Source organism: Sinocyclocheilus rhinocerous, unplaced genomic scaffold (genome assembly GCF_001515625.1).
Source record: "Sinocyclocheilus rhinocerous isolate Xijiao unplaced genomic scaffold, SAMN03320098_v1.1 scaffold1043, whole genome shotgun sequence".
Classification (NCBI taxonomy): domain Eukaryota; kingdom Metazoa; phylum Chordata; class Actinopteri; order Cypriniformes; family Cyprinidae; genus Sinocyclocheilus; species Sinocyclocheilus rhinocerous.
The window spans coordinates 1,796,979-1,810,332 of NW_015642610.1; the positions used below are offsets into that span (position 1 = coordinate 1,796,979).

The window sequence follows — 13,354 nt, forward strand, 5'->3', positions numbered from 1 at the left end:
TAACGAATATGCTTCGGGGAAATGTATCGGAGTAAAAGTATACATTTTAATTAGGAAATGTAGTGGAGTAAAAGTAAAAGTTGGCTGAAATATAAAAACTCAAGTAAAGTACAGATACTCCCAAAAAATACTTAAGTACTGTAACGAAGTATTATTACTTCGTTACATTACACTGGTATTAATATGTAATATTTATAAATTCATTCATTAATTTTTTCGCTATAACAGAATGTTAAATAATGAATGCATATTCTGTATATTATTATAATATTTATTTATTAGCTTAATTATTAATAATAATAATTTTCGTATTATTATTTAATAAAAAATAAAAACACTAGGTGCACTAGCAAACTGAATATTGTTAAAAATCATAGTTGTAAAAACATTTGTTCAACTGTTCCACTGGCTCCTGAAGAACTTGTTTGCCCTTCATACACCAAGTGGCCCCCAGGTGATTTCAGTTTGAGGATTTTCCAATGTTCCTCCTTCAAATCTTCAAAACGCTTCAAAAATCTTTAATCTCTCATCCATCTTGCATTTTGTATCCATTTTCACTATTTTCTTTGTACCATTTGTCCTGCAAGACACACAGACTTGAACTTGAGATTTACTTTCTTGTAACTTATTTTTTTTGTTCTTTGTTTCTCCACAGTGACTCCAAGTCTTTGATTGCTCTTCCCGAGAGCTACTTACAGGAAAGCTCTCCCAGCAGAGGACTCAGGTTTCTGTTTAGTGAAAAGGCGCTTTTATTCCCAGCAATTAGTGAGGCTAACTCAAGGCTTGGAGCAAAGCACGCAAGTCTCCTTCACCGGCTCCCTCTTTCCGAGCATATAGAGAGGGTCTGAAAGGTTAGGTCCTCAGACGCCGAGGTGAGATATTTTTCCTACGGCACGGTTCTTAAAACATTATAACGCTGTTATGTTAGTGTCGCATGTCTGTTTTGTTTTGGAAACACTTCACTTTCCCAGCTTTTCATACGTTTGCATGGGACTCACTTGTTTTTAGATGACTATGCAGTGGCCGATCAATATGATCTTGCATATCAATGTGTGTAAGTATACAGGCTTCAAGCACTAAAGATGTGTCTTCAATACTAGGAAGAAGTGGCTGATGCCACTGCAGAGCTGGTGAGAGTTCACTAGCATTGAGCAAAGCACTTAACACCCGATTGCTAGAGGCAAACTGACCCTTGGTCGCTCTGGAGAATTAATTGAATCTGAAACGGTGGATGGCTGTGACATTATGTAATGCCACTGAAGTCAGAAATGGAAGAAGGTAATACGTTACTGTTTATGTTGCTTAGGTTCCATCATAGTGATGAGTGTTGATTTTATTTGATCCTCTTCACTTCAGGGCAGTGAGTTCTTCTTCTCTTTATTGTTCTGGATAGAAGAGCTCTCTGAGCAAATACATTATATAACCCTCTAGGGTTTTTTTCCATGTACTTTTATTTTTTTAAGCACCATCAAAGAAACATCTCAGGTTTATTACAAGTTGAGCTCACTTGACTGCATTTGTGGCATAATTTTGATTGCCACAGAATGTATTTAGACTTTTCCCTCATTTGATTTAAGAAAAGCAAAAATCTGGGTTACAGTGAGCCACTTGTAACGTAAGTGAATGAGGCCAGTCTATAAAAGTACAGTTATACTCTCTGTTTCAATAGTATAGCGACAAGATGTAAACAGTATGCATGTTTACTTAATTTCAGTGTGAAAAATGGCTTATTAACCTTTTCTGTGTAAAGTTACATCCAATTTTACAACTTGGTTGGGTTTCCAACGTAACACCTAAAATCGTAAGATAACATAAAAGTGACAAGTACAACTTTAGAGCTTAAATAATACACAAGAATTAATGTTTTTATAAAATTATAAGCTTCAAATGTTTGTTTTTAAATAAAAATTGTCCTCATTCTATCTATCTATCTATCTATCTATCTATCTATCTGTCTATCTGTCTGCCTGTCTGTCTGTCTAAACTGTAAACTTTTTAATACTATTAAATATCCCCATTCACCTTAATTTGTGCTTTTTTTTAGATAAAATAAATAAAAAAGGAAAAATTTTGTGGTGCCACAAATGCTGTCAATTGAGCTTAACTTGTATAAACCCAGCATATTCCTTTAAAAAAGATGGACATGAAAGTGCATAAGGAAAATAATAAGGAACGAAACAAGCAAACAAATTAAAAATGCAACTTGAAACCCTAAAGATCCAAAACTTGTCACATTAATGAAAAGAGTCTTCTGTCTACCCGTCAGAACCTCAGATTTTTTTTATCCGTACCCAAACTGTTCCTGACTATTCACAGCTGGTTTCATTTTCCCGCTCCTTGAGAAACTTCACTCCTGTGCCCCAGCAATAGCACATTATTGTAAACATATAATTTCATAGTGAAAGCAGCTCAGGTTGTTGGCTGTTTGCTGCCATTTCATTTAGAGTAAAACTGGGGATGTTGCCAACATCTGGTCTATGTCAGTGTTAAGGGTTTCTAACCATTGCCCCTCAAACTGCCAGCGTGAGGAAAAACGCAGGTTTTTGTGATTAATCAGAGGTACAGCATTAATCGTGAAAGCCCCATGTTCACTGCAAAGTAAAGCAGGCCAGATTAGAAGGTGTAGTGCTACTACAAGTGTTTATTCATTTCAGGTTTACATATTACAGTGAGTCAAATGACTACATGAAATATGACGAAATCTGGTGAGCCTTTATGCTGTGTGCCATTTTATTGGGCACTAGGTGTTCAAATTTAGTAACACAACTTTTGTTGAATATTAGGAATGTGAAGCATTTATTTTTATGTAATGAACTGCAGAAACGTGTAATTGTTGCTAAAAATGGCTTAAATATACAGTTCACCCAAAAATAAAAATTCTGAAATTAAATGAAAGTCATTTATACGGAAGCCTATTTCCACCACAAATAATAATAATAATAATAATCAAAAGGTAAATAATACATTTAAATCTCACTATTTTTTGTGTGTCCACTACAGAATAATAATAATAAAAAAGTAATTGCACCTTTTGATTTCACAAGTCTCACTTATGTCTCGCAATTGTAAGTTTATATCTCAAAATTGTGAGTTAACATCTCAAAGTTCTGAGTTTATATCTCTCAATTCTTATTCTATTTTTCTCAGAATTTCAAGAAAAAAGTCATAATTGTGAGATACATAAAATGTCGCAATTGCCTTTATTATTATTTATTTTATTTTTTTATCGTGTGGTGGAAACAAGCTTCCATAATTTAATTTTTGAAAAAAGTGGTTGGGACATTTTCTAAAAATCTTGAAAAGAAATGTTTGGAATGACATGAGGATGATAAAACGATGAATTTAAATTTTTGTGTGATCTGACAGCATTATAATTTACAGCAGGCCAGGTGAAGTTTTCAACCCATAAGATCTTACAGTGGTTTCAGTGGCATAGACTTGTACTTGGAACGTGAAGGTTTAAAGACAAAGTATAAGTCTAGGAGCTGTTTCATAATATTGCAGATAAACAGCATTAAACCTGCCCTCAATGTGTACTCTACAACTGTCATACGGCCTTGTTGTTGTCTTTTGTGTATTAGTAGATGTTGAGAAGAGAATTTTTGGCATTGTGACCGTTAGGGAAATCTTATACAAATAGTCACTTGAAGTCACTTTGACAAGCAAACAGCAGATGTGTTTTCAAAGACTTCATGCTAGATGCTTTTCGGAAACCACTGGAGAAAACATCTGTAGGTGTTTTTTCCTAAACAACTTCAAATATTGGAGTAAAAGCAACATATTTGCACATAGCATTTGGAGAATATTTGATGTTTGTTGCAACATTAACTTGTATGAATACGTGTTTGCATGTATCATTGAATGTTATATATTATGTTAAATTTGAAATATTCCAGAACTCCTGTAACAGTAGAACATGACACTAGCAACTTCAAGGTCATGGGTTCAACTCTATGAAATGCATGAACTGATCAAATGTATACCTTAATGTAAGCCTCTGCCAAATATATAAGTGTAAAATAAAATCTATTTTGCAAGCATGGTAAGACTTTAGGAGTAAAATTTGTGCTGTTCTAAAATTGGGAAACATTTGGACAACAAAGTGTTATTGGATGCTGCTCTGGTCAGCATTACAAGCTCTGCACGTCTCTCCTGAGCTTTAGATGCAAAAAAAAGAAAAAAGAAAAGAAAAATGCAATCACTGTGTCATTTTTTCCCCCACAAGATGGCAAAGTATGTTATTATTATTATTATTGTAAACCTTGCTGTGTGAGTTATGGCACAGAACATTCACTCCCTTTGGAGAATTCACTGGCCGTGTTCCATGGCAGCTGGAAGTCATCACAAACTCCAATTACTGTCTGTCTATGTCAACATCTGGAAACCACTTCTGCTCGTTTGGCTGTCTGCATGTGTAAGTAAGGTAGTTGGCCATATATAGCCAACCTATTGTATATGGAATGCAGGGACAGTGCTGTAGATGGGAGAGAGTAGATGTCACTCCACTCGCCTTTGACTCTGACTAATGACTTGACAGATCCATCAATGATAATATGAATTACAAGAATCTGTGAACTGCCACCTGTGGTTTATGTAGTCTTCGGGACTTGACCTTAAAGAACTTTGGTCTCACTTTTAGGTATCTCCTATCACTAAATCTAGATAATTTAGCTCCCTTTGTGGACTTTCGATAAAGGCGTTTTTCAGGAATCGCTTTACATGAATCTTACTTGTTTTTACAAGGAACATTCGACCAGGTTATTTTATAGTAAAACAAGATGAGAACATCATGCTCTATCAGACTTTCTCCCTCAGGTCTGTTCTTGTGTTCATACTCACCTGCACTGCACTGGTTTTGTGTTGGTGACCAGTTCCTTCAAGAACTATAAAGTTGGAACTGTTGCCACTTGTAATTTCAATGCGATTGCAGAAATTTACCCATGCAAATAAAGCTAGTCAGGATTATTCATTCTCTGGCAGGACTACTACTACTGGCAGCTCAACTACTACTTTCGGGCAAGAAAGTGTTTGTGCAGGTGGTGTGACTGTCTGCGATGCAGTGCTCTGGAACTCAAACTAGAGGAATTCACATTTTGATGTGCAGCTTCATTCTGCAGACATGACAAAAAGTTGTAGAATTTATAACCTAATTTCCTACTCCAAAATAATTATTGGTTATTTTAAGACAGTTGGCGAAATTCAATATAGTATTATATGCTAGGCCATATTATTAGGAAGAAGCGTATACTTTCCTCATTTCACGATACGTAAATTGCCTGTTAGAAATTAGGCAGAGCAGTTTACCCAACACGTGTTTTCAATTCAGTTTACTGTGATGGTTTTGTGAACAAAAAAAATCTGGATTCAGGCATTTTCTGCAATGAATTGATTTTTTTTTTAGCATGAGTCAGACATGAGAAAGAATTGATTAGTTGAAGTCCAGTGCATGATTAAAAAAATGACAAGCAAGTTAAGTTAATTATCAATTAACCACAATCTCCCATTGTTTGTATACTTGTCTGGACCGAATATCACATGTGCTCTTAAAGCTGGGCTTCCATATGGAAAACTCATCACGATGCCTGCCAAACCATCTCTTAAAAAAAAATGAAAACTTGCATTCCTGTTATTGAGTGTCATGATGTATCAAGTTCAGTTGACTTTAGTTGGATTAAAATAATACACAGATGCAGAGATGTTCTCCTGAGGCATCACTGATCTGGGACTACAGGTCAGTATGTAACTCACTGAATAGACAGTTGTAATCGGGACAGTCTGTTTTAATACTCATCTTAAATTCAAGAAATGCATTAACCGTCCGCTTTGAAGACACATAAAGCAAAGTGCATCTTCCTTCTAAATAGGATGGTAATTTTTTTTTAAATAACATTTTATGTTCTTCAGCTTTAGACATGAAAACACATCATACTTCACAAGCATGATCACAGCATTAAAAGTGTACCTCTTCTGCCCTCCTGTGTTCAGTGGGTGCAGATTCCCTGTGGGCTCATTCATCTGTCCTGCCTGGAGGTGGAGCTGTGCATCTTGTTTTGAAGAGGAAATGAAGACAACTTCACCATTAAATGAAAATTCAGCAAGCCTAGTCAGTGGACAGATAGCTTTTTTCGTATGATACTGGCAGTATTCATTCCCACAGGTACAAGAAACAACAGTAATTGCAGTGGATTTTATTACAGTTGTGATTTATCCCAGAGAGAGAGAGAGAGAGAAAGAAAGAGAGAACATTGGCAACATTGGCACTTGAAGATCTCTTATTATGTGTGCAATTTGTTTGTGACCATTTATTTTTGTACAGTCATTGCTGTTAACAGTGAACACAATAAAAATAGAAAGAAAACTGTTCTCAACAGGTAAATGTGCCTGTACTCTTCTTTGTTCTGCTTGAATGTTTTGTTTTTGTTTTTCTAGTACTCCAGTACTGCTTCCATCTTTTTTATTTTGTATTTTTTTATTTTAGGCCAGCTGAAAGTGGAAGTGGCCTGAATGAATAGGTGATTTGCTTACCAATGGATCCTCTGCAGTGAATGGGTGCCGTCAGAACAGCAGATAAAAACATCACAGTAATCCACTAGTAATCAACATGATTCCAGTCCATCAGTTAACGTCTTGTGAAAAGCAGCGTGTTTGTAATAAACAAATCCATCAAGACATTTTTAAGTAGTCCTCTGTCCATAATATTGCTTTTTCCAGTGAAAGAAATATGCACAGGTCAAGAACTGTTTAAAAGAAAATGGTCCAAAACAGTTCTAAACAAATATGTTGGTGGATTTTCATGTGAGAGGACAACAGGGGATGGACATTTTCTACTGGAGGAAGTGTTATTATGGATTATGGATTGGTATTTTGGCCAGAAGCGACACTTTGAAGTCAAAATGCAGTAATGAGCAATTTCATAAAATCTGTTCCTATGAAGAAACAAACTCATCACCTTGGATGGCCTGAGGGTGAGTGCATTTTTTGCAAATCTTAATTTTTGGGTGAACTTTTCCTTTAAGAAAGAAAACTTGTATAAGAGCAGTGGTGTGGCGAATAACAAGAGTGACCAACCTGAATTATTTTCTGATTCCATTCTTCTCCCTTTTCACATTGCTTATCAGCTCAGAGAGCATTTACTTCAAATAAAAAATAAATTATTCAAAAAGTGAAAAAAAGTGACAAAAGGTATTTAATAGGCATATAACTGAAATTTGATGTGCTGTCCTGATGCTGATCAGATGGGCTGGGAATAATAACGTATTATACCATACATAACTATACAGTATAACCGTGGTCGCTCTTCTGAACCTTTGAGGATACCTTTACTGATCAGCAGATTCAGTATGGTAGGTGTAGGGATAGGGAAAAGTAAGGTCCAAATAAGGCAGCATTCACCCAGCAGGCACACAACGTCATAAGACGTTGATATTTGGTTAAATTTCGGTTGCGACGTCGGGTGACCAAAATTCAATGTAAATTCAACGTCTAATGTCAATGTTAAATTGATGTCCAATACCGACGTCAGCTGACGTTGATATTTTGTTGTTTTTAGGTTGTGTAACCAAAATCCTATGTTAAGTCAACGTCAATTTGACGTCAAAAATTGACGTCAACCCGATTTTCAACCAAAATGCAACGTCTGTCTGACGTCATGTCCAACGTCAACCTGACGTTACATAGACGTCAGGTGCCTGCTGGGGCATTTATGATTTTAACAAATATAATCAAATGCACTTAATTTGTTGTTATATCATACTGTTTTACAATGTACTACAAAACACTGAGGTGCAAAAAGTATTTGCTACCATTTACACTAAGTATAAATAACATTTGACACTATTTACACAAAGTGCAAATAATCTAACTGCTATTTACACTTAGTGCTAAGGAAATATTGATATTTTCACCTAGTGTAAACAGCATCTATCACTATTTGCACTTACTGTAAATAGCCTCTGCTTTTTAAATTGTCTACTAAAAATAAATAAATAAATAATAAATAAAATAAATAATTTAGAAAATATAGAAAAACAGATATAGTATGTTTAGATCTTTAGAAGTGTTTACTAGCAAAGTTCAGTGAACACATTGTCCTAGAGGGAAACATGAATGAATACGGAAGTTCTAAGCCGCCATACAATATAATTTTTTTTCCTTCTCGTTTTCTCGTTATAACGACTTAATTTTCTCGTGATATCGACATAACGAGTTGTTTTCTCGTTATAACGACTTAATTTTCTCGTGATATCGACATAACCAGTTGTTTTCTCGTTATAACGACTTAATTTTCTCGTTATGTCGACATAACGAGAGTTGTTTTCTCTTATAACGACTTAATTTTCTCGTTATCTCGACATAACGAGAGTTGTTTTCTCGTTATAACGACTTAGTCGTTATAACGAGAAAACAACTCTGGTTATGTCGAGATAATGAGAAAATTAAGTCGTTATAACGAGAAAACAAGAAGGAAAAAAAATACATTGCATGGCCGCTTAGAACTTCCGTAAATGAATGAAGAGACACATTGTACATTTTAGTGAATGAGAGAAATGTTGCATAACAGTCTCCGTAAAACATGTTTGACACGCTAGACTTCCCATCTGAGATTATGGCAAAAATAGAAAGTTGTATCACATGCTGGCTAAGATGCTATGCTAACAGTTTGATTTGTCACAACACGACTATAAGGAAATCAGGGCTGCGTTCAGCCCCGACAAAAACGGTGCAAAATGTTTTTTAAATGGAAACGGTGGTGCGTTGAACACCCTGTTCTGATGATGCAAGAGTTGCAACTATGGCAGCTGAGAAGGCCATTCTTTGTGTTCTTTTTTAAGAATTTTCGGAGCCTGATGAAATCAGTATAAATACGTGTTTAATACTGCAAAATACGCTCGATGGTACAGTCATTGCCCTTGCCGTCCAGAATAAAAGAGAACATCCCAATCAAATGAAGGGATTTGTGGAAACTGTGGTTCCTAATTATTGTGATCCAACATTTGCCTCGCATTTCAGGATGAAAAGACAAACATTTTTAAGGTGAAGGATAATCCACTTTTTACCTCCAAGATTGTGTTATGATCTATATGACATTATTTTTATTGTGAACTGCAAAATATGCTTGATGTTACAGTCACTGCCCTTGCCCTCCAGCATAAAAGAGAACATCCCAATCGAATGAAGGGATTTGTGGAAGCTGTGGTTCCTAATTATTGTGATCCAACATTTGCCTCGCATTTCAGGATGAAAAGACAAACATTTCAGGTGAAGGATAATCCACTTCTTACCTCCAAGACTGTGTTATGATCTATATGACCTTATTATTTTGATTGTGAGTATTCGGCTTATCATTATTGCTGATCACTGTTGTTGTGCTATATTGTAATATTTACCATTATATAATCAGAGCAGTATAGAAAAGTCTATGAAAGTGTCACTCCATAATACAATAGCAAAATATATAAATATGTATAGTATTTTTATGTTACATTAATCAGCATTTAGCACCCAATAGAAGACATTGCAATTACTAGAAGGGATTTGTGGAAACTGTGGTTCCTAATTATTGTGATCCAACATTTGCCTCGCATTTCAGGATGAAAAGACAAACATTTCAGGAGAAGTATAATCCACTTCTTACCTCCAAGACTGTGTTATGATCTTTATATGACCTTATTATTTTTATTGTGAGTATTAGGCTTTTCATTATTGCTGATCACTGTTGTTGTGCTATGATATTGTAATATTTACCATTATATAATCAGAGGGGTATAGAAAAGTTTATGAAAGTGTCACTCCACAATGCAATAGCAAAATATATAAATATGTATAGTATTTTACATTAATCAGTATTTAGCACACCTTCCTAAGGAAAGGATTTGGACCAGAAGACATTGCAATTACTAAATTGTATTTAGACAGACTTAAAGAAGTTCCAGATCTATACTTGTGCTCTTATTATTTCAGTTATTTTGCCTTTAATGTAAATAAACATGTGCAAACAATATACTTGCTCTTGTGAATTTATTTGGATGTTAATTACATTGTGCGAGCTGTCTCTTTAATACCGCGTGGTTTATATACATGTTGCTGCTGATTGGGCTGACATGTTTGACACACCCACCAAACAAGAGAAAACGCATCTCAAACCCCGTTGCACACCGTTTCCAGGAAACATGTCGTTCAAACCGGAAACCGCAGCAAAACGGTGCACACCGGTTTGAGCTTGAACTTGCCCCTGGTAGATATATCATGATCTATCAATAAGATTTTATTTATTTATTGTGTAATTAATACATTTATTGAGCTATAAAGTCAGTAAAGAAATTTACATTGTCACAAAATATTTCTGTTTAAAATAAATGTTATTTTGAACTTGTGAAAAAAAAAAAAAATCAAGTTTCCACAAAAATATTAAGCAGCACAACTATTTTCATTGATAAACAATAATAAATGTTTCAAATCAGCATGTCAGAATGATTTCTGAAGGATAATGAGACTGAAGTAATGGCTGCTGAAAATTCAGCTTTGCCATTACAGAAATCCTGAAAATTAAATCAAATTAAACAGTAAAAAGAAAATGGTCATTATGAATTGTAATAATAAACCTTAACAGATGTGTTTTAATGCATTTTTACAAATAAATGCAGCCTTGGTGAGCACAAGTGACCTCTTTCAAAAACGTTTTGAACAGTAGAGTAACTCAAATCTGAAGAGAGCTGTGCTGCAGGTCTCCTGTCTGACACAGTTACGTCTCACAAATGCACTTGTGAACAGAACTGCCAGTGGTCTGAACAACAGATATCCTTTTGTGCTCAGCAAGTCTCAGCTGATTGGCAAGCTGTGATTTGCTGCAAGTACTAATGAGTTAATCCATATTTGTGTGATCAGGTATTTAAACTTTGTTTTAGTTAAGGAATAGCTAATGAAAAATATCAACAGTTTATATTGATCAGACCCAATGCATTTCTCATAACTCTAAAGCCATAAAGTATCATTTTTATGGCTTTAACAGCTAATCAGAGCTAATCAGAGCTAATCAGAGTGAAATGAAAGCGAAATTAGTGACAGAAACCTGCTCAAGCAACTCAGAAAGGACCAAACTGTATGTCAAAGGAATGCAGAGGGAATGAGAGCGAGCTTTATCACTCATTTGCATCAGCACTGCATGAACAGAGGTGGAGCAACGCGTGCAGCCCAGCACTAAAACCATCAGAGCTGCGACTTTATGGACCTCTTTGCTTCTATAACTGGCCTCATATATGCCTGGAACACAACGCACTAAGGTACATCTGCTCATTTCTCTCTCACAATCTCAGTATCAGTAAATTGTCTGTCTAATTTAGTATGATGGTATCTAAACTTGCTTAATTAAATGGAATGAAATAATAAAATATGTAATTCTTTTTTTGAAGGGTGGCCCACTGAATGTATGCAGAACTTCTACTTCACAATATCCCAGCACTCAAAACACAAAGGTGAGGGGTTTCCTGTTTTTGTCTTTTGAAAAGGAAAATCCGGTCCTGTTTGCTCCAAAGGAACGTAAACACCCCCTGCAAAGAACATCAGTCCTGAGCCTGGTTTTGATCAGCACCTTTATTACACCACTGAAATCTGTGAACATTTACAGGAGCTACAACCACTCATGGCAAATCCAGTCTGTGAAACTACAGAGCAGAAGAAACAGCAGCCACAGGGACCCGAGAGGCCAAATTCACATGAGAAGTTTAAAGCAAAGCTCATGCAATGGGGTTCTTACATTGCTGGAGACATGGCTGTGTTCGGTGAATGGATGAAAGGTACAAGAGTTAGTAGGGGAGTGTTTGCACATGAGTAATTTAGAAAATGATCAATGAGGTAATCATATTCAGGTAGGGAAAAGCCCTGTTCTATAACCCCGCTAAACATTTCTGTTTCTTTCACTACAAAGATGACTGAACAACAGTTATATTGTAACACTCGCATCATTCTAAAACTGTTCTGTTACCTGTAAACCAGTGGGAATCTGTTAGATGTGCTCATTTAGTTGATTTACTCACCACTTTTTTAATCCACATGCTCTAGCAAGTTGGATAGTGAGTGATCCACACCTGACTGAAAAACAATAAGCTCTTAATTAAAATTAATATATGCACTCTATTGACATATAGTGTAATCTTTTTTAATGGCCTTTGTTAACTCCAAAACACACACTCACAGCTATGCAGATTAGTAGCAGTAATGTAGTAGCAGTCACATTATTTCATAATGTAAATACAGTATTGTATAACTTCTATGGAGATTTTCTGTGTACCGACTATGTTCTCTCACATGTTTACCCTGTTCAGGGCAATTTATCTTGCTCCAGATTCTGGACTGGGTGCTGCGGGGAGCTGCTCAGGTGATGTTTGTGAACAACCCTCTCAGTGGACTGATCATCTTTGCTGGATTGATCCTGCAGAACCGATGGTGGGCACTCAATGGTTTTGTTGGCACTTTGTTTGCTACGATTTCTGCCCTCATCATTGGTCAGAACAGGTATTTAGGTGATACATTTACATTATGATGCTCTAAATGTTTGAGCAAGGTTTCAGTGTTATACTGTATTCCCCTCAGAGGTGCAATCGCAAACGGCCTGTACGGATATAACGGCATCTTAGTTGGTCTCCTGATGGCGGTTTTCTCAAATGCAGGAGATTGGTATTGGTGGCTGCTTCTTCCCAACATTTTCATGTCAATGGCATGGTGAGTTCATCTCTTGGTTCTTCAGTTCATTCATTTGGATTTGGATTTAAAAAAGGAAAGAAAGAAATATCTGAAGACTGTAATACACTATAAGAATTTTTTCCCCCTTAATCAATTGCAGTCTTGATTAGGCGATGCCAGTCTGCAGATACTGGGTGGTCATATCTGGTAGATTTCACAGAAAATCACGTAGTGTATAATCGACAGACTCTGATTTTTTAGCTTTAGACTATGAATCCATCCAGTTGATGGATATCAAACATATTTGATATTTTGAACAGATTTTTGAACACGTTGTTTTCATTTGTCACGCGTCTCCTATCAACGAGACGTACGTTTCTGCATGAGTTTGTTGTGTTTGGAATGACTAGATAGTCTGGTAGTGTGTCATCAGTCATTTTGTGTATGATGCCCAGTTTTTCTCTATATCAAAAATACAAAAAAGGGGTGCACATCCCACAAACCCAACACTGTAAAAAATGACCGTGAATTTAACGGTAAAAGACTGTAAAAATGCTACAGTAAAAACCTGTTAAATGGTTAATGGTAAATTCCCCTACTATATACGGTGAAAAACTGTATTGGACATTACATGTATTGGACATTAATTTTACGGTAGTATACCATTTTTGGAAGT

General features: G+C 35.8%; 1 protein-coding gene across 1 annotated transcript in view; it reads left to right on the forward strand.

Annotated features, from left to right (window-relative positions):
* Positions 1-11,211: 11,211 nt before the first annotated feature.
* The window catches only part of slc14a2 (solute carrier family 14 member 2), a 6,611-nt gene continuing 4,468 nt past the window's right edge, over positions 11,212-13,354 (forward strand). Inside the window, exons 1-5 of the mRNA XM_016573302.1 lie at positions 11,212-11,279; positions 11,409-11,471; positions 11,624-11,792; positions 12,321-12,510; positions 12,589-12,717. Of these exons, the coding sequence (XP_016428788.1) occupies positions 11,256-11,279; positions 11,409-11,471; positions 11,624-11,792; positions 12,321-12,510; positions 12,589-12,717 (575 nt within the window). The 5' untranslated portion in view covers positions 11,212-11,255. The remainder of the gene's footprint in view (positions 11,280-11,408; positions 11,472-11,623; positions 11,793-12,320; positions 12,511-12,588; positions 12,718-13,354) is intronic.